At 38.0% G+C, this 23,178-nt stretch overlaps 1 protein-coding gene across 3 annotated transcripts; it reads right to left on the bottom strand.

The window, feature by feature from the left end:
• Window positions 1-32: 32 nt before the first annotated feature.
• SQLE (squalene epoxidase) lies at window positions 33-22,520 on the bottom strand. 3 transcript variants are annotated; one of them, XM_027597609.2, is made up of 11 exons: window positions 22,207-22,520; window positions 18,970-19,219; window positions 12,160-12,340; window positions 11,041-11,137; window positions 9,828-9,941; window positions 9,567-9,738; window positions 7,280-7,393; window positions 3,374-3,516; window positions 2,835-2,931; window positions 1,351-1,438; window positions 33-553 (listed from the first exon to the last, which is right to left on the bottom strand). In XM_027597609.2, exons 1-11 carry the CDS (start codon window positions 22,495-22,497, stop codon window positions 361-363), a joined length of 1,740 nt encoding a protein of 579 aa, XP_027453410.1. In that variant the 5' UTR covers window positions 22,498-22,520; the 3' UTR covers window positions 33-360. The 3 variants fall into 3 exon arrangements, with proteins under 3 accessions (XP_027453410.1, XP_027453418.1, XP_027453425.1); XM_027597617.2 differs by having other exon boundaries at window positions 34-553; window positions 7,280-7,375; XM_027597624.2 differs by lacking the exon at window positions 7,280-7,393 and having other exon boundaries at window positions 34-553.
• Between the last annotated feature and the right edge of the window lie 658 nt (window positions 22,521-23,178).

Here is a 23,178-nt window from a genome sequence, read left to right as displayed (position 1 = left end):
CAAGGCCACGACAGAGACAAAAAGACGATACAGTTCATTCTTCACTTTATTTGCATGTCCCACAATGACTCCTCCCAGCTACTGAATTCAAAAAAAAAACTGCAGTTCCTCAGTGTTAGCACTAATTTAAGATAACAATCATTTCTTTTAAATGTCTGTTTTACCCTTCATTTTAAATTGCAAAGTATGTATTTACATGTTTATATACAAATAACTTCAAAAACGAATTAACCCCAATCTTGGTCCAAGAGTTTCCACTTTAGAAGTGGGATAGTTCTATGCTATGTACGGCCTCTTCCAAAAGTCTCTTAGGACTCGGTGAGTTCCAAATAATCGTTCACAAATGGCTCCCCTGTAAGTTTAATGGACCAGGTACTTAATTTCCGAGTAAATCAGAGGAAATATTACAGAACATGCTTTGTACAATACAGCACCACTACTGAAAATGGCTCGGGGTTTTGTAATCCAAGGTTCCGATTTAAAGCAGAAATATGTGGCATAGATGGCCACAGCAAAGAAGTGTCCAATTAAAATGAAAGGGTTAGGAGACAGGCTGTAATAGAAAAAAAATATATGTATTAGTAAGACCCAGCAGTTAAAATTTACTCATAGAAAAAGGTTCTAATTACATATCATCTATAAAGCTAAACACACATTCTACATTCTAGAGGACTCTAGAAGCTTCTGTTGCCTACGCTCTGATAGCAGGGACAAATAAATGTTCTTACAAGAAACTCCTCAGAATATACCCCTGTCTGTCAGAGAAGCCAGGAACTCTTCGTAGTCTGCTTGACATAAACTGTATGTATGGAGCTGTTTTCGTTCACTAATCTTGAGATCTCCGCCTGAAGTGACTGGATGGCCTGACCTGTGGGAGTCTTAGGCTTTCCAAAAGGTAAGAGTATTGACATTCAGATTATAAATGAATGAGAACAGACTTAAAGAATTTTACTGTGCAGACTTTTCAAGAATAATTCTACGTATGTCTGTACTGTCAAAACCATTAGTGAGTTTTGCAAGTCCCCGCACCTTAATCGAAGTAAATTTTAAATACAAATTCCTCTATTATCCATGGCTCCCACCGATCAGATCATGTGGTCAAACCCACCAGCAAAAAAGCTATTTTAATCAGGGCTTTAGCCTCATCTACCACCAGCTTCTGTTCAAAACTGTTTTCCCAGAAGTAAAACACAGGGCTAAATTTCTTTTTTCATTTCTCTGAGCTACCTTCTGACTGGGATTCTAATGGACAAAATATAGAAAGAAGAAAGACTTGCAGTAATTCACAAACTGAGCAGTCCAAAGAAAATCTGAACGATCTGGTTCCTCTGTGTCATCAAAACAACTTACACAGAAAGCAGCCGAACAGGACCAGCAACACATTCTCCACCAAGTTTGAAATAAAGAAAACAGGCTTTTCTTAGTTGATGTAGGGAATCTAAAATAAAATTTGGAAGTTAAAGTTGTTTAAAAAGTTGTTTAAAAGTTATTTCCTTGACTGTGTTGTAAATTCATTAAGTGATGCAAATATTCTGTAAATTCTTTTTTTATCAAAAAACACAATTCTAGAAACCAAATTCCCTGGCTTTAAGATAGCCGACCTATATTTCTGAGCAGTAAACTTTCAAGTAAAAGGATAGCTGTGAATAGTAAACATTAACAATGCCTTAGATGTGTATAGTTTTTCATAATTTCCAAAGTGACTCATTAAACCCTAACAATATAGTATTAACCAACAATTTTTTTATTTGGAATAGACGTAATAGGTAAACTTACTCCAATAAAACTCTTTCTTCCTCTAATCTCTCAGAAAGAAAGTCAAGAGCTTAGGAAAGCTTAAAAGAAGCACTTAGAAAAACTCAAGACTTACTTCTTTTCTTTTTAGTTGCCCACCCAGCCATTTTAGCTTCCATGCCGATTAGAAAGAGAGGTTTGACCGGCAAATCACAATCAATGAGTTGTTTTGTTTTTTCTTTCTTTTAGCAAGAATAATGCATAATAGATAGGCTACAGAAGGTACTTGTACTATATTATCTTTTGCACTCAAGTCACCAAAGCATAGATTGCTGGGACCCTGGCCAGTTCACAGAAGAAGCTTTGTTGTAAATATCTGAAGTAATAGGACTGGAGTTATACTTATTCCTGAACAAACCTAAACGTCCAATTTCGTTAACCTACCATTAACTAATCTGTACACTGCTAGGCTTGGGAGGTGGCACGGCTGCCTCTTCCTCCATTTCTCATACAGCTTCTGTTAAGTCAGGTTTTCCTTAATATACAGACTGACCATCACCACTTTACAAAACAGAAACAAAAACAAAAGCATGGGAATATTTCAAGTGAGTAAAAGGTAGATGCATTCTTCTACTTGTGCATTGTAATAGGAGACAAAAATCTAAACTTGTTATGAAGCTCGTATTCATTTTATAAAATACTACTTTGAACAGAAATTGAAACAAGTGTTCAGGAAGAAAAAGATTAACAACTATATTACATTTAAATGCACCGGCAGAAAGATCCTGTGCATCACAACTTTATGCATTTATGGATATGTATAACCTGATCTGGACCAGAGGAATGAATAAAGATATATTACTGAAGTGGTGCTGGGAAGGTTGTCTTAAGCCTTCCACACAAAGTGGTGGATACATGATGATTAGAGGCGCAAAATCTTGTGCAAGGATGGAGTTACAAAGGGCCGCCACTTGGGAGTCAGCAGACTTGGGAAATATGGCTATTTCTGGCCTAATCACTAACTTGTTTATAATTAAGTTCCCTTCCTGTGCTAAAAATCTGCAGTTCAGTAATTTTCATTAAAAAGTATCTATACTTACCATCTGTGGCAGAAAATAACTCATAAAGAGTCTGAGCGAGGATATTCACAACAAAGGAGTGAGATGTTTTTCTCGCCCAATAGAATGATTTTTTGGCCTAAAAAAGAAAAAGATCACTCACTATATGGTAAAGGTGAGGGGGAAGCACAAATTAATGTTTATAATCCCCTCAAACTGATGTTTATCCTGAGGATCATCTATCAGTAATTACGCCTTATATTTATCATTTACATATACACACAAAACATCTCTGGAGGAATGAGTTCCAGAACTCTGAAGCGAAATATCTGATCACTATGAGCAAAGTGGTCCGTGCAAACCAATGTGACATAATATTCAAACACAGAAATTCAGAAATTCTGTGAGATTTGTGGGTTGCACAGGCTCACAGGTTCTCTATGCCTGAACAAGACTGCCTAAGAACCAGGACTTAGGATCAGGTTCCTAGGTACAGATCTCCCCAGTAAGGTCCCATTCGTCTTAGACCCAGAAAGAAATCTATTGAGACATTTTTGTCAAAGAATAATTTAATATCCTACCTGGAAAACAGCTGCATCATCATAAAGGTCAGGGATACCCTTTAGCAACTTTCTCCATAGTTTTAGATCTTTAAAAACAACAGTCATTCCTCCTCCAGTAAGAGGATGCCTCATATTATATGCATCTCCCAAAAGAAGAACACCTGTAATGAGAGAATTTAGATTATGATATCATCCTGGATGCATCCCTTAAGAAAAAAAAAAAACACTGTTAATTAATAAACATTGTGAATGTGAACCAGAAAATGAGAATGTGAAAATACAAGGAAACAAATCATGACTAAAATCTGTTGAGACAAAAATTCAATTAGTCTTTACTGGGTACTTAATAGGTACCAGATACTAGGGACCCAGGGGGAACAAGAACATGGTCCCCACCCTCATGAAAGTCACATGGGAATCCAAGGTGAAGTCAAACAATGCCAAAATATTTATAAGGCCTCTTTCATGAAAAAACAAAAAACTGGCATAAAAAGCAAGTCTCCTCACAAGGGAAACAATGGAGAGGTCTGACATTTCACAGCCATATTTGCTGCCAGCGCACTAGAGAGAAATGTCTATACAGTTCTAAGGGAAAGAAAGTAGGCCCCAGGAAGATGATACCCAGCCACACTGTCGTTGGAATTAAAAAGCAATTATAAGCAGATATTCCAAACCTATCCGAAGTTAATTTAGAGGAATAAGCCTTGACTGCATCTCATCTGAAAATTAGCCCCTTGATGCAGAACTGCAGAAGCAGAAATGCAGCCCTCTAGGTGCACCTCCTGAGCTGCCTAAGATTCCGGGGCCACTGTCAGCCTGGTTAATGACCTAACACTCACAGTGACATTTCAACAAAGCAGTTATTTAATGTAATCCAAGAGAGAAATAAACAACCATAATAATGTTAAAGGGACAAAATTATGGATAATTCTTTTCTGCTACGTCACAATATGCTACATTTATAACTTATAAAATACATATAATAAACATTAACTTATAAAAAGGAAAACTTCTAAATATTAATTCAAATTTATGTAGGACTCTAATATCTTCACTAAAAAAACACAAGCCACAAATAGCTTTTATTCATTCCTCTCCATGGAACATTTCTAATTCCACCAATTACTGCTGGCATGTTGTTTATATCAATTTGGCATTAGTGTCTTCATTCTGCTTTGCATTAGTTTATTTATAGGATTAGTAGTTTATTATGCCTGTTCTTCCACAGCAAATTCAATCTGTTTATGTTCAGGAACCATAGTATATCGACAGCTCCCATTCGGACCTCTCTTTGAAGCTCCACATTCACATTTTCAATGATGTTCCACACGTCTCCACTCAAATGCCTCACCGGCACCTCACACCCAATATGTCCAAAAGTGAACTCAGCACCTCTTCCCACACTTCCCTAAACTTACATTCCTTTTCCCATATCTCCAATATCAGCAAATAGCTGGCAAAGTTATCTAAACCTGAAACCTGGAATCCATCAAGAGGCCTCACTCTCCCATACTACAACAGCCAACGAGTCACCAAGTTGCATGCATTCTACATCCTAGAGAGTACACAATTCCATTCCCTACTTTCCACTTCTACGGCCACAACCCTAGTTCGAATCTTTCATCACCACTGACATGGAACAATTATATAGCCTCACTATAAGCTTTAGCCTGACCTGTCCTCCAAACCATGCTCCACAATGTATCAGAGTAGTATCCCTAAAATAAAAATCTAATCATGCCACTATCTTACTTAAAACTTTTCAATGAACTATTAGAAACTAATACATGAGTTCAGCAAGGTTTCAAGACACAACATAAATATGCAAAAATCAACTGTATTTATATACACTAGCAATGAAGAATCTTAAAATGAAATTAAGAAAACAAGTCTATTTACAATAGCATGAAAAGGAATAAAATACTTGGAAATAAGTTTAACAAAAGAAATGTAAAACACTCTGAAACTATAAAATATTGTGGAAAGAAAAAAACTCTTACTACATTTACAGTAAAATTAATTTTGACAACAGTGCCAAGACACTTCAATGGGGAAAGAATGGTCTTTTCAACAAATGGTACTGGGACAACTGGATATCCACATACAAATGAAGTTGAACCCCTTCCTCACACCATACACAAAATTTAACTCAAAATGGATCAAATACCTAAATATAGTAGCTAAAACTACAAAACTCTTAGAAGGAAATACAGGAGTAAATCTTTATGACCTTGGCTTGGGCAAAGACTTTTTAGATATGACATCAAAAGCACAATTGACAAAAAACAAAAACAGATAAACTGGACTTCATGAAAATTAAAAACTTCAACCATCACCATGGAATGAGAGAAGTTCTTGCAGATCATTTATCTGATAAGGGATTTATATCTAGAATATCTAAAGAACTCTTACAGCTCAACAATAAGTTTTTTTCATTTGACCAATTAAGAAATGTGCAATCTGAATGGACATTTCTCCAAAGAAGAAATACAAATAAATATCCAATATGCACAGGAAAATATTTTCAGCATCATTATCCATCAGAGAAATGCAAATCAAAACCACAATGAGGTTATCACTTCACACCTACGGGAATGAGTATGGCCAAAAAGACAGAGAATAACAAATGTTGGTGAGGATGTGGAGAAATTGGAACCCTCATACATTGTTAATGAGAATGCAAAATGGGGCAGCCCCTCTGGAAAACAGTTTGTCAGTTCCTCAAAGAGTTAAACAGAGTTACCATACCCAAGAAAAGTGAAAATTAACTCCACGCAAAAACTCATATACAGATGTGCACAGCAGCATTGTTCATAACAACCAAAAGTGGAAACAACCCAAATGTCTATCAACTGATGAATGGATAGTTAAAAGGTAGTATATCCACACACGGAATACTATTTGGCCACAAAAACAAATGAAGGACATGCTGCAACATGGATGCACCTCAAAGAAGCCAGTTACAAAGAATCCACTGATTGTATTTATAGGAAATGTCCAGAATAGGCAAATCTATAGAGTCAAAAAGCAGATCAGTGGATGCCTGGTGCTGGGAGTTGGGAGAAAATGAGCAGTGACTGCTGACTAGTATAGGGTTTCTTTTTGGGGTGATTAAAAAGGTTCTCAAATTGACTGTCATGATGGTTGCACGTATCTATGAATATGCTAAAAACTAATAAACTATAAACTTTAATGGGTGAACTATATGATTTGTGAATTACATCTCAATAAAGCTATTAAAAACAAACTTCTCAATGACTTTCCATTGTCTACGGGATTAAAACTAAACTTTAAATAAATACCTTACCTTTCTACCACTCTGACACCTATCGTGCACTCGCTCCAGCCGTAGGAAACTGCTGGACTTCACTGAAAGTGCCATCATTTCTCAGCCCTCCTGGCCTTTGCAGATATTGTTCCGACTACTTAGAAGTCCCTCTTTCACTGTCCACCTAATGAACTCCCACTAATCCTTCATGCCCCAACTTGTTTTATTTCCTGAGACACGTCTTCCCCAATCACCCTTCATGGTTCACAAGCTCCCCCCTGCCCTGCGCACCCCTTCACTATGAACCTTGTGGTACCACGAGTGGGCTTTTACTACAGCATTTATCAACAGTGTCCTGAAATTACCAGTTCATACCCCTCACTAGAAAACTGCCTTCTCTAGATTTAGGACTATACTTAACTGTGGTAGCCTCAATAACTAGGATAATGACATATACACTCATTATGAAATAACCAAGACATCATAAAACTAATTTTGGTGTAATGCGTTCAGGCACAGTAACCAATTCTCTGTCCCACATAGGATTCCCGTATTACATAGCAGAAATCCCATCCCATATTATGTTTGGAATATTTGGAATATTAAATTTGAATATTTAGAATACCCTTTATAGAATCACTCCAATAAAATAATACCTCGCTTGTTTACTGGTGAGGAGGGAAGAAAGCTTGCCGGCATAGATCTCAAACGGGAATTCTGAGTGGCTTCCAGGAACGGGTCTTTGAGGTGGTCTGCAATAAATCCCACCCCCACCAAATAAATGGTTTATAAAATTTCAATTTCTAATTAGCACATGTTCTTCTCAAGTTTAAACAAATACCTTCTAGTATATGTTACATATTAATAATATATGCACTATATATGTTACATATATCTTGTGATAAGTCAAGAACTAATTATTTTATTAATACCATTGTTCATTAAGAACCTAGTTTCTATCAAAAACTAATGATGCAATGTATGGTGATTAACATAACATAATAAAAAAAAGGGAAGAAAAAGGCACAAGACAGTAATAGAAAAAAAAAAAGAACCTAGTTACTCATGCTAAGGAATGACTAAGGGATCTAAGAGAAATTTAATGTAAATAGATACACATACAGCTGAATGAACAAAAAAGCTAAGAAAAGTGAAGCAAATTCAGAGATGAGACAGGGCCCCACCTTTCTCCCAAATGTTAACTGCCAGGTATCATATTTAACACTTAATTTACTGTCACCGCAATATTCACATACTAGCAATCCACAGACAGAAGGAGGGTATGTACGGCAGAAAAACAGTAAGTTGTGGAGAGCTCTACTTTTCTGAGCTCCAGTTTCTTCATCTATAACATGAAATGCTTGGAAGAGCTCATCTCTGAGACACTCCCCAAAGTTTTGTGCTCCTATTTGTATAGAAAATGAACTGTCTTTTCATACCGTTCCCATTGTAATCGGGGAATACGGGAGCAGAATGCCTAAGCTGAAATTGTTCCGTTCCGACAAGGAGAATATCAATAACCTAACAAATATTAATATAAACCTATAAATGGTTTCCCACCATGATCTCAGGGCAGTCTGTTCTAAACCTCTGGATTGAAGAGGCAACCTACGATAAAAGAAAAAAATGCTAAAACTATCACATTATTGACTATCTTTTTCATAAATGTGAGTAATTCATTTTTCCTCTGAAAGCTTCAAAAATGGCTTATAGTCTAAGTGCAAATGTATGGAAATGTTGAAAATCTCATTATTAAAAACTCTAAGTTTGGGGCGCCTCGGTGGCACAGTCGGTTGAGCATCCAACCCTTGGTTTTGGCGCAGGTTGTGATCTTAGGGTGGTGAGATGGAGCCCTGTGTTGCCCAGCACAGAGTCTGCTTAAGACTCTCTCTCCCTCCCCCTTTGCCCCTCCCCACCTTGTTCACAGGATCTCTCTCAATCTGTCTCTACATAAATAAAATCTTTAAAAAAAAATCTAAGTTACTCCATTATACATTCATATCTGTTAATATTCTGTTATTAAACACAGTGTTTTCACTTAAGATTAAAAAATAACTTGAAAAAGAAACAGAATTTTTAAACAAAATATACACCTACCAAAGATAGTTTCCTATTATTATAATCATATCATAATTGGCAAGCAGGGTTTCCCTTCAATTTTATCAATATTCTGAATATTTTAATTAATATCTTAAATGTTTATTTACTTTTACTTACATCTTTCCATTCTCAAAAAAAATGCCAGAAAGTAATTTTTTAGGAGTGTTTTACAAATATGTCCGAAATCTCATGAAGCCTTTCTGTATTCAACTCCAAACTAAAAAATGACCTTGAAGATCGCTTACAGCTCTCATGTTCTGAGGATGGGATGTATGAGCCAGACACACCTAGCCTCAACTTTGACTCCACCACTTACTAACAGTTTATCCTTGGAGGAGCTTACTGACTCCTAGTTCCCTCACCAATAAAAGGGGGATAATGGTAATGCCCTACCTCAGAAGGTGACTGCGGAGATAAATGAAATCAAGTTTGTAAAGCACCTTATAGTAGATATTCAATAAATGGTAGCCACCATTTCTACAAAAACCAAGGGCTAAAGTAAGGAAGTAGGAGAGATATTTCAGAATTCAGAGATCTTACATCGCTATCCAGACTACCTAAAAACGTACCGTTTTCCCCAATACTAGTAATTATTCTAAAACAATGATTTAATTATTAATATGAAAAAATATATTTAAACTATTTTCTTTTAATTTGGAGATTTTCGTATGTGCTTGTTAAACAGCTCAGCTCCAGTGTATCTGACTGGGTGCATTTTTACCTGCCATCCTTATCTCTGGCCTAGTTAAGACCCAGCTTTAGTGAGAACTGGAGATGGACAGCCTTTTGCGATATTTACGTTCAGACCACAGATTACAATGTGAACTAAATCCTATTTCTTACCAGGTAATTGTGGGTAAATTTTTTCAGCCATGTATTCTCTTAGGTTTCTGGGCATTTCTCCTCGGATGTCAACAAGTACTCGAGTTTCATCAGATGAAATCTGGTAGATAAGAACTGGACTTGGATTAGCCAAAATAAGTTCAGCATGATTTGCTTTAAACTGTGGTGCATTCTAGAATAAAACAAAACAAAACAAAATATTCTAATAATTTTCAAATTCCAAGTTGCTTTTATTTTTCTACAATTACATTCCTACAGTACCTTCATAAGAAAGCCAACAAAATGAGATGAAACAGAAACTTTATTAGAGATCAGGTTTTTCCTGAACTTGGAAAAAAGTCCATCTGCAACAACAGTCAATGGAGCATGGAGTTCCTACAACAAAGATAAACAGTGCTCAGCTAAATGATTAGAAATACACAGTAAAATGACCATTCTCTTAAAATGTGCATTCTTGTAAAATATTTACATGTTTTATTGGACAACGTTATAGAGGGTAATAAGGATTGCCTGCCTTCAAAGCACTACCATCCACACCATCTGGGATTAAAGCTACACTTTGATCAACAACAGGGGAAACAACTACAAAGCAAGTGTGGACCACAGAATACTGAATCTCAACACAAAGCCAAGGATGACTCCACTGTTTATTCTAGAATTTTCTAACTTCATATACTGCTTTCAATCAGTGGCTAGGGCTTAGAAGAATTTTTGTATGCATAGATGTAGGTCTCCATATTATCTTGCAATTACCACCATCAGAGTATAGTTTCTAGGTGGTGACCCCAGAGGTCGGCCCAGAAACGCCAACAGATTAGCCTTTCACTCTTTCTCTTCTCTTACTAAATCAGCATGAGCAGGTACTGGAAACTATTTTACTCTGCTATTTCCACAGAGATTCTCTTATTTTCCCTTTCGGATTAAAACAATTGTTTCATTTATCCTAATCATTTCTTTTTGTTGTTGTTGTTCCAATTTGTCTATTATAACATGAGCTAAATTTAAGAAATTAGTCTTTGGACTTTATTTCCCAGAGTTGTTAGAAGATCTAAATGACAATATAACTCATTATGAAAAATACACTGAAAAGTATAAGAGCTGAGGTAAAAGGGTAAATCAAGATTCCAGGTATCAGGGGATTAGAGTAAGTGAAGAATGAAACCAGTCATTTCTTTTATGTTGAATCCTTCCTTTTTTCACCTTCCAGGTCCCCTCTGCTTCTCTGCACATGTGTATTTCTCGTTTCGGTTTAATACTGCTGATCTAGTGGTGCGTGTCTACAAAGCTGTCTGTGTAGAGTTCTAAGATGCTCTAAAGAGTAATGTGTTGCAGTCTGAAATTCACCCTGCAGCAGAGGGCTTAGAGAGAACTCAGTCTATTAGATGAGTAAATTGGTGGACTTACTTTTCAAAGGAGTAGGGGAAAAAGGAGGAGAAACATGTCTTAGGAAGAGCTAAGATTTGCTATCTCTCACCTTGATGTCCCCAGTTTCTTTATCCCTGTACTGAACTCCTATTACACCATCATCTTCTTCTAGTAACTGTAGCACGATGCCTTCAATAAACTTTGTACTAAAGGACAAACAGAAATAAATTATACAGTAGCACACTTGGACAATTTAAATAAGGAATGACGAATTCCTTATTCCTTATCTCCAGTTACAAACGGGACTCACACGTGTGCACACGTACATAGGAAAGGTGTGGAATGACAAAACGCAAAAACATTAATGGACTTTAGAAGTAAGCGTGGCTTTTATTTTCTAATTTCTTGAAACTGAATACATATATACTAATGTAATGATTTTTAAAAGTATTTTTAAAAGCAACATGAGATTTTTACTTCAATTCATAAAAAAAAATACATGCAGAGAAACTTTACACACCACACAAATTCATACAGAGATGGGAAAATATTGAATTGGGAGTTTATCCACAAAATTATCCAAAGTAGTTACTTCTAGTCAGAAGAATCATGGATAAGGTTTACAATCTTTATATTTTTGTGCATTTTCCCATGTTTCCACAATGAACATATTCTACTTCCATGGACAGCAACTCTCAGTCCTAAGGATAAGTCCACTCACTTCTTCACTTGCTTTCGCAATACTTAAGCCCTTGTTAATGAGATGAGGGTTCTCATGTGTAAAACTTCCTCAATTATAGGGCCTAAGGGCTAGGGGCAAATAGAAGTTAATAATTAAGAGAAGAGCCCATCCTGTCAGCCTGGGGTTTTCCCCTGCAATCTCTGTTCTGACTTTTAACAGAAAATACCATGAGCACAAACTCCAACTCCCAAATAGGCAAAGCCTTAACCCTCGGTTACAACAGTATCCTCTAAATTCCAACAACATAAAAAAAAACACACACATAATGTATTTAGTCAAAGGAAAAATCTCAATAGTTCTGTCATTCAAACGGAAATGCTCTACATGACATTGTCAACAAAGGCACTGAAGATCCAACATTCTTCTAACTTACAGTTTACTTTAGAATAGCTATATGCTCCAACCCATACCCAACACTTAAGACAAAAGTGATGAAATAGTATTTGTGCAAAGGCCAAGTTTAAATGTGTTTCTGAGTAGTCTTACTTCGGCTCTGCCATAGCTGCTTTCCGCAGACCCATGATGAATCGTCCATGATGGAAAGCTCTTCCACTCCGCACTTGACTGTTTTCAGACAGAGGGTAAGGAATTTGAACCTCTGATTTGCTTTCCTGATCATGAATTATGTAGCCATCTACCACCTGAGCATCAATACCTTCCACTGCATCTACAAAACAATTCAGTTCAAAAAAATCAATTTTGTTAACACGCCCAGAGTTATATGATGCACCAAAGGATAAGGAGGCATCAAAAATGAGTCTCTATCTTCATGATGCGATGAAACCATTTCGACAACTGGACATTACTATAACTATTTCAGAAATCTTAATGTGTCTGGAAGACAACCGTTTAGCAAATCTGTAAAACCACAAAAGATTAATATTTATGTATAAAATTTATTCATTAAATTTCATAGGAAAAATATTAAGGCCCTAGTAATAATGGGTGAAAAGTTCATGGGTATTCACATTAAGCAATACGGAAATATTGAACATAGCAGGGAAGGGAAATGTTCAAAACATTGATTTTTTAAAAAAAATCAATGAAATAAATTAAAACAGTGAAATACCAAATCTATCAAAATTGCTGGTGAGATTATAATAAAACTGATAAATTTACTGGTTCTAATATAAACTAAAAACATTTTAGAAAGTAACTGTAGCACTAATTATCAAGAACCAAGAAGTTAGCATCCTTTGATGTAATAATCTTAAGTCTTATAAATTCATCTATCATTCATCCTAAAGATATAATTTTTTAATTTTTAATAGTTTTTAAGGTTATATGCAAGAGTAAGTTCACTACTACAGTGTTATCTCTAATCAAGAATAACTGAAAACAACCTAAATATTCATCTAAGTTAGTTAGAAAGAGCACATTATGAAATGTTAATTAAGAATATACCATACATAGGCCTAAAATCATAATGGTTAGTATATTAAGGTGAAGTACATTAGAATAATGAAATGGATGAAAGAAAATCTTCATAAACAATTCTATCACACATCTGGGCTAAGATCGAAATAAATTAGTTTTCTGATATTCTTTTTAATGCCACTTAGAGTGCAGGCAGGCTCAAGCTGGATGAATATTGTCACACATCTGACCCAGAATCAAAACTAATTAGTTTTTCAGTATGGTTCTTAAATTATTACAGTTAAAATTCAGTCAGAGATTCAGTACACAGATATCCGAAAAGCTGCCAATTTGCAGTGTATTCAATTTGGATCTCAGCAAACTGCCAATCATTTCCGACCTAAATACTTGAAACCCATCTGGTATCTCTATAATGCATTGTCCAGCTACTGAGACAGTTTGTTTTTCTTAACCCATAACTGTATTACAGAAGTACTTGAAATGTTTAAACTGGCCAATTTTAGAACACACCAGAAAATGTAAAAAGTATAGTAGCACAGCAAAATTTTTCCTTGGGTAAACTATCTTAAGGTAAATTAAGGTCTAATTTAAGATTTCTTAACATCTATCTGTCTCTATCTCACCTTTATTGATGAAATCATATATGGCAGACTTTGAACACTTTTACTTTCTTAAGCAGGCAAGAAGAAGACAGTACCCTACACTTCAATGAAATTCATGCTTCATGAATACTAGATGTTAATAACTCTGAAGCCAGTGACATAACTTAGAGCTATCACTATCTATTAATCATAAAGCTCCATACTTAAAATATTAAGACTACTGGTCAACATATCAGATAAAATGACATGGAAAACATTCCTCTGCAGAACTGCTTGCTATAAAAAGGCAAGTTAAAAAATAAAACTAACAAGGAAAAAACAAAAAACAAAAAACCGCCTATGCTAAACACGTCAAAGTCAAACCAGTGAGCAAGTTTTTAAAGGCAACAGTATAAAGGAATCAGAACCACAGCCTAAACAACTGGAGTTTTAAGGGCCACTTCAGAATAGGAGGTAGGGGCCCCCATGGCCAGGGACAAGGAAACTTAGCACCATTCATAAATTTCTTGTCAATAAAATAGAAGCCATAAAAACTCAATTCAACACCCTGAGATAAGGTATGGAAGTAAGCCATTCACCATAGGCTATGGGTGAAGTCATCCATAAAAAATCCAAACATACGTTGTGCCATGACCTGGTATAAAGTCTGAACCTCAAACTAAATATACAGTGCATAATAAAATAGGTATCATTTATGAAAGCCCAAATATAAACCAGAGTCAAGGAATAAATATAGCAAAAGACATACGAGATTTATAAAATATTATTTAAATGCATTAAAGACCTAACTGAATGGAAAGCATACCACATTCATGGATAGGAAGTCCAAGTCAATTATTCAAAAATTGAGCTATAGATTCAGTGCTATTTCAGTCATAATCTTAACAGTTTTGTTTTTTTTTTACATCTAATTCTAAATTATATACAGAAAACAAAAACACCAAGAAAAGCCAAAAATAATCCCAAAGAAAACAACATGGGAAGGAGGTTCCCCACTAGATACTGACTTAATATAAAAATATAACATTTAAATTATAATGTATTAATTTTAAGAATTCTAGATATTTAGCTTAAGCCATAGGGCAATCAATTATTAAAAACCCATACTCAGGGGGCACCTAGGTAGCTCAGTTGGTTAAGCATCCAACTCTTGATTTCAGCTCACGTATGATCTCAGGGTCCTGAGATCGAACCCCGCATCAGATTCCACGCTCAGTGTGGAGTCTGCTTGGAATTCTCTCTTCCTTTTCCCTCTGCCCCTCCCCCTGCTCATGCTATAAATAAATAAATAAATAAAATCTTTTTGAAAATTTAAAAATAAATAAAAACTCATATTCAGGAAGAATGAGTCCATATTATATTAAAAAATCATACTCCAGGGGTGCCTGGGTGGCTCAGTCATTAAGTGTCTGCCTTCAGCTCAGGTCATGATCTCAGAGTCCTGGGATCAAGCCCCACATCGGGCTCCCTGCTCGGCGGGAAGCCTGCTTCTCCCTCTCCCACTCCCCCTGCTTGTGTTCCCTCTCTCGCTGTGTCTCTATCAAATAAATAAATAAAATCTTAAAAAAAAAAATCATACTCCAAAAAGTAACTATTCCAAGTGTTTCTATTATCCACATCTCATCATACCTCAGGAGAAATTAATAGCATAATAAATGTTAAGAAGGACTCTCATTTTTTATATTAAAGGTATTCATGGTATGTGGACTGGCCAAAACACTTTAGAGGCTCTCCTTACTCCTGCATAAACTACATATAAAAATCCACTAAGGCTTGTTACCACAACCTTGGTGATGTCCCCTGAAGTTAGATTTCTAAATGATTCTACGTACAGTCATCAGTTGGAGAGTATTTCTGGTTGCCTGATGTTCAACGATAAAAGTAACAAAGTCCTGTCTCAGGATATCGCCACATCCGCCTCAAGTGAATCTCTCACGTAAGGTGGTAATTAAGAAACCTAAAAGGTCACAGATGGAACTTCCTTTCTTCACAAACACTCTCTCCACTTGGGTCCTAGACCCCGCGGGCTTTGGCTTTTCCTCCACACTTCCTCAATCCCATCTTTTTGACCCCCACTCACCTCACTGATCTCTATACATCAGAGTACCCCAGGGTTCAGTCCTGGACCTCTCCTGGTAATGTCTTCTAGTCTTGTTTAAATACCATGACTCCTCTTTTTCTCTCATACCTAACACCTGATTCATCAGCAAGTCCTACTGACTCTTCCTTCAAAAGGCGTTTCCAGAATGTGACCACTTCCCACCTCTCTACTACTATGACCCTGTTCCAAGCCATCAACTCTCACTGATTCTGCAATAGCCTCCGATCAGGTTCCCCTGCCTCTGTCTTGGCCACTTTATGATCTACTCTTTTTTCCTACAGAATAACATGAATACTTCCAAATAATATTTTTAATCACACTTCTAAAAAGTGAGATTGAATAACTCTTCTTAAAATTCTCCAATGGCTTCCCTTTGAACATAAGCCAAATCCACGTAGCAGGCTACAAAATGCTACGGATTCAGCCCCCATAATCTGACCATTATTTACCTCTTCTCCCCTTCACTCACACTACTCCAGTCAACACTATTCTCCCTCCTTACTCTTCAAAGAATTTGTGTCTGCCCGACCCTGAGATCATGACCTGAGCCAAAATCAAGAGTCAAACCAATCAATTAACCAACTGAGCCACCCAGACACCCTCAAAATACACCTTCTTTATCCTTACATCTACATCTCATTACTGCCCTATTTCTGTTTTCTGTTACAGAAAAACTCAAGGGTCCTTTTCTAGTCTCAAATTTTTTTTAACTCCACTCACTTCAGTCTAGGTTCTATCCCCACAACTCTGCTGAAACATCTTGTCAATGTCACAAGCAACCTCCAAATTGCCAAATCCCATGGTCATTTTTCTATACTCATCTGACCTGAGCCTTCATTAACAAAGCATGACATAGCTGTCCTTCCCTTTCTTGACATATACCCATCCCTTCCTACTAGAAACATTCTCTCATGGATTAAGTGGCACCCAACCCTCCAGCTTTCTTCTGCCATTTTGCCAGCTCCCTCTTGAACTCTTTTTCAGGCTTCTCTTCTTCTGCCTGATCTTTATTTATTTTTTAAAGATTTTACTTATTTGAGAGAGAGAGAATGAGAGAGAGCACGAGAGGGAAGAGGGTCAGAGAGAGAGAAGCAGACTCCCTGCCAAGCAGGGAGCCCGACGTGGGACTCGATCCCGGGACTCCAGGATCATGACCTGAGCCGAAGGCAGTCGCCCAACCAACTGAGCCACCCAGGCGCCCTCTGCCTGATCTTTAAATATCAGTTTCCCATGACTTGGTTTATTCTGTCTTCTCTTTTCTCCCTACATGCTCTCAGTCACTGCTGTGGCTTTTAAATACTATAAATATGCTGACACCTCTGAAATTTCTAACTCCAGCCAGCCCAAACCACTCCTCTGCACTCGAGATTCATATATTCAACTTAACTGCTCCACGTGGATATCTCAACATGTCCCGCAAATTACCCCCAATGCCTGTTCCTCTCTAGGTCTCCTTATCAGCAAATGATACCAACATCTTAACAGAATATATGTTAAGAAGGACTCTTATTTTTTATATTAAAGGTACTCATGGTATGTGGACTAGCTAAAATACTTTTCTTTTTTTTTTATTTTACTTATGTGACAGAGACATAGCAAGAGAGAGAGTACAAGCAGGGGGAGGGGGAGAGGGAGAGGGAGAAGCAGGCTTCCCGTGGAGCAGGGAGCCCGACGAGGGGCTCGATCCCAGGACCCTGGGATCATGACCTGAGCAGAAGGCAGGTGCTTAATGACTGAGCCACCCAAGCGCCCCCTAAAATACTTTAGAGGCTCTCCTTACTCTTGCATAAACTGTCCAAACCAAAACCTAGGACTCATTTTTAATACCTCCTTCTCCCTCGTATCTCACACTAATCCTATAGTAAATCATGCCATTTCTGTCTCTTAATTTTAACATCAATCTGTCCACTTCTCTTTATATCGTCTGCTACCATGCTAGCCCAAACCACCATCATCTGTCATTTGCACTTGGCAATGAGTTCCCACTAGACTCTTTGCACTGACTCTTGCTACCCCACTACCACAATCTTACAGTTTATTCACCACATTTTATCCACATTTTCTTTTAAAACAGCATTCTACAAATGGCAGGGCGTGACTCAATGGTAAATTATGAAATGAATTTCAACTTGTGAATTGTGTACTGGGGTAGAATCATGACAAATATTTAAAAAGTAAAATGAAACAAATTTCAGTCAAATATATGTATGTATGTGCTGGATCAGGATGTATAATGTGTTTGTTATTGTGAGCAGATGTCAAAGGTTTGAAGCCACTTTATGCAGGCATAAAGCAGATCACACCACACTCCTGCACCACCGACCGCTGAGCCCCTCATGATGTAGCTGCCGCCTCTCTCTCCAGCCTTAATCGCAAACCATTCTCCCTTCCGCATCACCCGGTACTTCCTAGCTACACTGCTCTCCTTTTCGGCTCCTTGAATAAAACAGCGAATACTTACATAGTGCCGACTAGATACCAGACACTGTTCTGAATGCTTTGTGTATATGAATTCGTTTCATCCTCATAATAACCTCTGAGGCAAGGACTCATGTAAAATGGCCATTTTACAGATGAAGAAACTGGCACATAATAGGTTGAATAACTCGGCCAAGGTCATACAGCTTTTTAAGTGCCTGAGCTGTTGAATACAATTATTCAACCCCAGGCAATCTAGTTCCGGGATCAACGCTCATAATTCCTACACCATCCTGCCTACCACATGAGCCAAGCAAGCTCTTCCTCAACCCAGAACCCAGGCATATTTTGTACTCTGAGAGGAGCCAGTGAATCTGTCTTGTTCGCCAGTACATCCTTGGTACCAAGTCCAACACCTTACCCAGAGTAGACAGTGAAGAAGTATTGCCGAAATGAGTAGTCTGTGTTTAAAAATCACTGGTTTAAGAGATGATACTTAAATAAAAGATTCTATAAGAGGCACATAATATGTACTTCACCAGTGAAAGTTCCCTTCACTTTTCACTAAATTTCATGCCCTCATTCAAGTTTTCCAATCTTTAATTTTGACCGTTTCTGGTTTTTAGTCACTTTACTATATCTCCTCATACACTAAATGCTCATTTTCTTCTTTGCTCTCATTTTCATGCAGATTTGTTGGTAAATAGTAACTAATATCTTTTCACCAGTTATAGGATAGTCTAAAGCAAGGAGTGCTTGCTTCCACCACATAACTCCTAAAAATTAATACGAACCTACCTTCAAGACCAAGGTCTTTAAGGACATGATAACCACCCGGCTGCAGAAATTCTCCAACTATCCTGTCGGGCTCTTTTAAATCTCTCTCAATTACTGTCACCTTTCTTCCATCTCTGGAAAGCATGGCTGCCAAAGCAGAGCCAACTACACCAGATCCCACAATGATAACTTCTGGATCATTTTGAAAAGATACTGAAGAGGCAGCTGCTCCTATTAAGGTTGTTTCTGAATCATTGGTTCCTTTTCTGTGCTGTTAAAAAAAAAAAAAAGAGTTAATTATATGTCCACATTTGCTATCCTACTACTATATACTCTGGACTTTCCCATCTTGGGCAAAACCTACATCACAAACATTATCAAACCAAATGCACTGCTATGTTTTTAAATCCAGATCATATATAAAAACCAAGGATATCAAAATATTCAGTTAACTAGAAATGTATAATAATATCCTAATAAAATTAAACATATATTCCATTTTCCAAATATATTTAGAAAATGCTATTATACAGACATATTTAGAAATACACGAGGCTAAATATAATGTTTACAAGGGGCTCCAAAGACTTATTATAGGGAAAATTCTATCATTAATTACTCAATTCCTCAAATACATTCTAAGCATCTACCAGATGTAGATCCCATGCAGCTTCTATTTCGACTTCATGTTGCCAACTATTCAGCACCTTTTACATGTTTCCACTATTTATTTTTATTTTCTCCTTCTGGATTTTCATCTGAAAAATCTATCTTACCCTAAAAATCCCTTTTATATAACAAAAAGACTGTCAAATTCTGGCTATTAATCTACTAATTGAGAATTATTTAACTCAAGAAAATTCTGAAAGGACAAAATAACTCATCCTGTCCCTTGGGATTCGACCCGTTCACATTTAAGTCCTTAACATGTAAGAACATACTTAATTTGCCCCATCTTGACACTCTAAGAGAGCCTAGCCATACAGTTGGTCCATTATAGGAATAAACATCAAATATATCACTAGTCGGGCTGACGATAAAAACTTTATTCATAAGATGATGAAAAAGACCTGTTTTGAGAGATTTATGCCCACTGAGAATAAAAGTGCCTGTTGGGCTTTTTTAACATGAATAATTCAGGGTTAAAATAAGTATTTTTTCCCTTGGTATGTGGACTGACAAATATAAATACATTTCAGATACAGAATAGCAAGGAACAATCTTCTTTGAGTTCTCTGGCCGTAATGATTAAGACAAGCCCAAATGCCATTTTGAAGGGATTTTAATAAAAGACTTAGGCAAAAAGGAAGGAAATAAAACCTAAAATCTTTTAGAACTTTCTCTGTGATTTTAATATGCACCCAGTCTTCCTTCAACTCTATAGGGACTGGGGCCTTGTCCATTCCGTTTTTTATAATTTCTCTTAGAGAAATTACTTTTTTGTCCTTTACCAAGAGAAGACAAGAGTCTCCTCTTCCCATAAGTATCTCTTGATGGCCAGAATAACTAACTATATTTAAATTACTCTTCTGAAAGCAAGATAAAAGGCCTCTTTGCCATCTTAGCCACTTACTAGTTTTTCTTCCTAAGTTTCTCCTGTTAAACACACACACACACACACACACACACACACACACACACACACACACACACACAATCCTGAAAGGGGGACTTGAGTTAGTTAAGTCATCCAGAGAATGGTCAGTAAAAGCACTGATGGGAACTTAGGACTCAAGGAAGAGTCTACCAACTCCCTGATGTTTAGGAATAAGCAGAAAGCCTGAAGCATTCACAAAATGGAACCAATCATTGACTGCTGGCAATCCAATTTTCTCTTCCCCAAAATGTCTCAACATCACATGATGTAATCGCACTCCATGCACCTACACTAGTGCTCAATTTCCTTGGCAAAAGTTACCTCAGATAACACCAAAGATTTCAAACTGAGATGAAGATTCCCTCTCCCTCCTTTCCTACTGCTCCAAGCCAGACCCACCATTACTGCTGCTCCAAGCACTAGTCAAAAGGTTCCTAACATGTGTACTAGATGTTAGTAGATGTACACTACCTTTAGACTAATAATAGATACTATTTACTAGTCGGTTACTGACCACATTAAATCACTTAATTCCTTAACTAACAGCAAGACTGGTGCCATCCCCATCTAATAGAAGAGGTAACTGATTCTTACAGAAACGAAGGTCTTGCCAAAGGTCTCACAGCCAGAGTGGTGGAGCAAAAATTCTAACTCAAGTCCTCCCTTCTATAAACCTTGCTAATCTGTACTGTGGCTACAGTAAAATAATGTAGATCTAGAACCCTCAAGGAGTAAACTTCTTGGCTTCCTACTGTAGCCTCTCACCTGAGAGCCCTGCTCCCATTCTCATGCCCCTGCAATCCACTCTCCTCCCACCAACTGGAAATGCTTTCTAAAAAGTTAAAATCAAGTATTGTTACCCCCTTGCTGACAATCCTCCAGGGCTCTTGGGAAAAAGTCCAAACACCCATGGCCAACAGGCCCTAAATGTTCTGGCTTTGAAGGCAGACCTCTTCTCCCTCACCTACCATTGTCCTACGCTTGCTGTCTTTGCAGACAGAACTTCACAGGTGACTGAAGACTAGCCTCAGAATTAGGAACATGACTGAACTGTGGACCTTACTCAATTATCCACGTGATTCAGGACATCACCGCACTGATTTACTCAAGGCCCCACAGACATGAGGAGAGAAGGGGATTTTGCCCAAGACTTTAAAATGCTGAACTAATTTTTACTCCACCAGCCTTTTGAATTGTTCTGTTACTTTCCCCAGCCAGCTGTCATTTATAAGCACTCGACTTAACCTGCAGCCCGTCTCTTTCTCCTCAGGTACAAATGCCATACTTACCCAAAGATTTCAGTAAAACATTTTTTTTTCCCCAATCCCAGAAAGTGATTCTGTCCGCCTTCAAAATGAAATTCTAACATTTCATTTCCCCTTTCATAATCAAATCGATTTCATATAGCATTGGCTCAACCAACACTAAAGGAAACAAATCTTTTCAATCGCTCCTCACAGTGGCAAGGATGTAGCCAAGGAACAGTCAAGAGCTTAAAAAAACAAACAACATAACACAATTAAATGAGAATTTATCATACCAGAGTATCTAAATTGCTGCCTTTTAGCCTGTAGAGAAGACGAAAATTTACATTTGAGTGATACCAATTCTAATTTTAAAAGAACATGCTCACTCGTTTGCTCACTTAAAATTCCACCTACCCTCCTAGACCCAAGCTGCTCTTTATTTTCTGATCCCGGGGGCGACTTGGCCCAGAAGAAGCCAATGAAAGGCAAGGCCGACAGAATATCCGAGAAGAGCGCGAACTGGGAGCCGCTCTGCTGGCGCCCCAGGAGGGCCCCGCTCCGGTAGCGACAGCGGTAGGAGAGCACCAGGCCCAGGGACAGGAACACCAGCACGCACAGCAACAGCTCCTTGTTGGCAAAAGAGACGAAGTCTCCGCATTTCTTGTAAAAATACGTGAAAGTGGCAATGCCCAAGAAAGTCCACATGGTTCAAAGGCTCCTCCGGTGTCCCCGGGTCAAAGCTGAGGTCCTCTTTTTCTCTGCAGGGTTTTGGTGACTCGAGGTTCTCCCCAAAATGTGTCCCCAAAAGGAGCACGAGGAACCGGCCAAACTCCAGCAAACACCGTCACAGGATTACAATTCAAATCAGAGGAATCTACAAAATCCTACCAAGTTGGTACAAAAGTATGGAAAGAGGGGAAAGGTGTCCAGACTTAGAAAGCAGTATGAAAAAATCGCCGGCTCCAACAGCTCCCGACTAGACTCTCCTCTTTCCAGCACTCCATTTATTTCTTCTGGACGGGATTCTCCTGGGTTGCTGCTGGTGGCGTCTCTAAGAGTGATGTGGGCTCGCCGTGCAGTAAAACTGTCCTCGCTCACCTGCACCAGGTGCCCTTTCAGAAGCGGATGGGGAGATGAAAGAAACGTCTGGGCGCGGGCTGGCCAGGAGCGGAGCGCGGAGAGATGCCGCCCCGCACCGGGACTGCCTCTTCCCACCGAGGATGGCCTCGGACTCGAGACTGCGGCCCCCGTGCACACAAGCGCGGCCGCTCCGCCGAAGCGCCGAGTCACCAGCCCCCGAACTTCCAGCCCGTGCCTCCGTTTCCCAGCGGGTGAACGACGGTCTCCAGGGAGCTTCCTCGGAGGGCGGCGGCCCCTGACGGCCTC

Source organism: Zalophus californianus, chromosome 4, assembly GCF_009762305.2.
Source record: "Zalophus californianus isolate mZalCal1 chromosome 4, mZalCal1.pri.v2, whole genome shotgun sequence".
Lineage (NCBI taxonomy): Eukaryota > Metazoa > Chordata > Mammalia > Carnivora > Otariidae > Zalophus > Zalophus californianus.
This window is presented reverse-complemented; position numbering and strand designations above follow the sequence as displayed.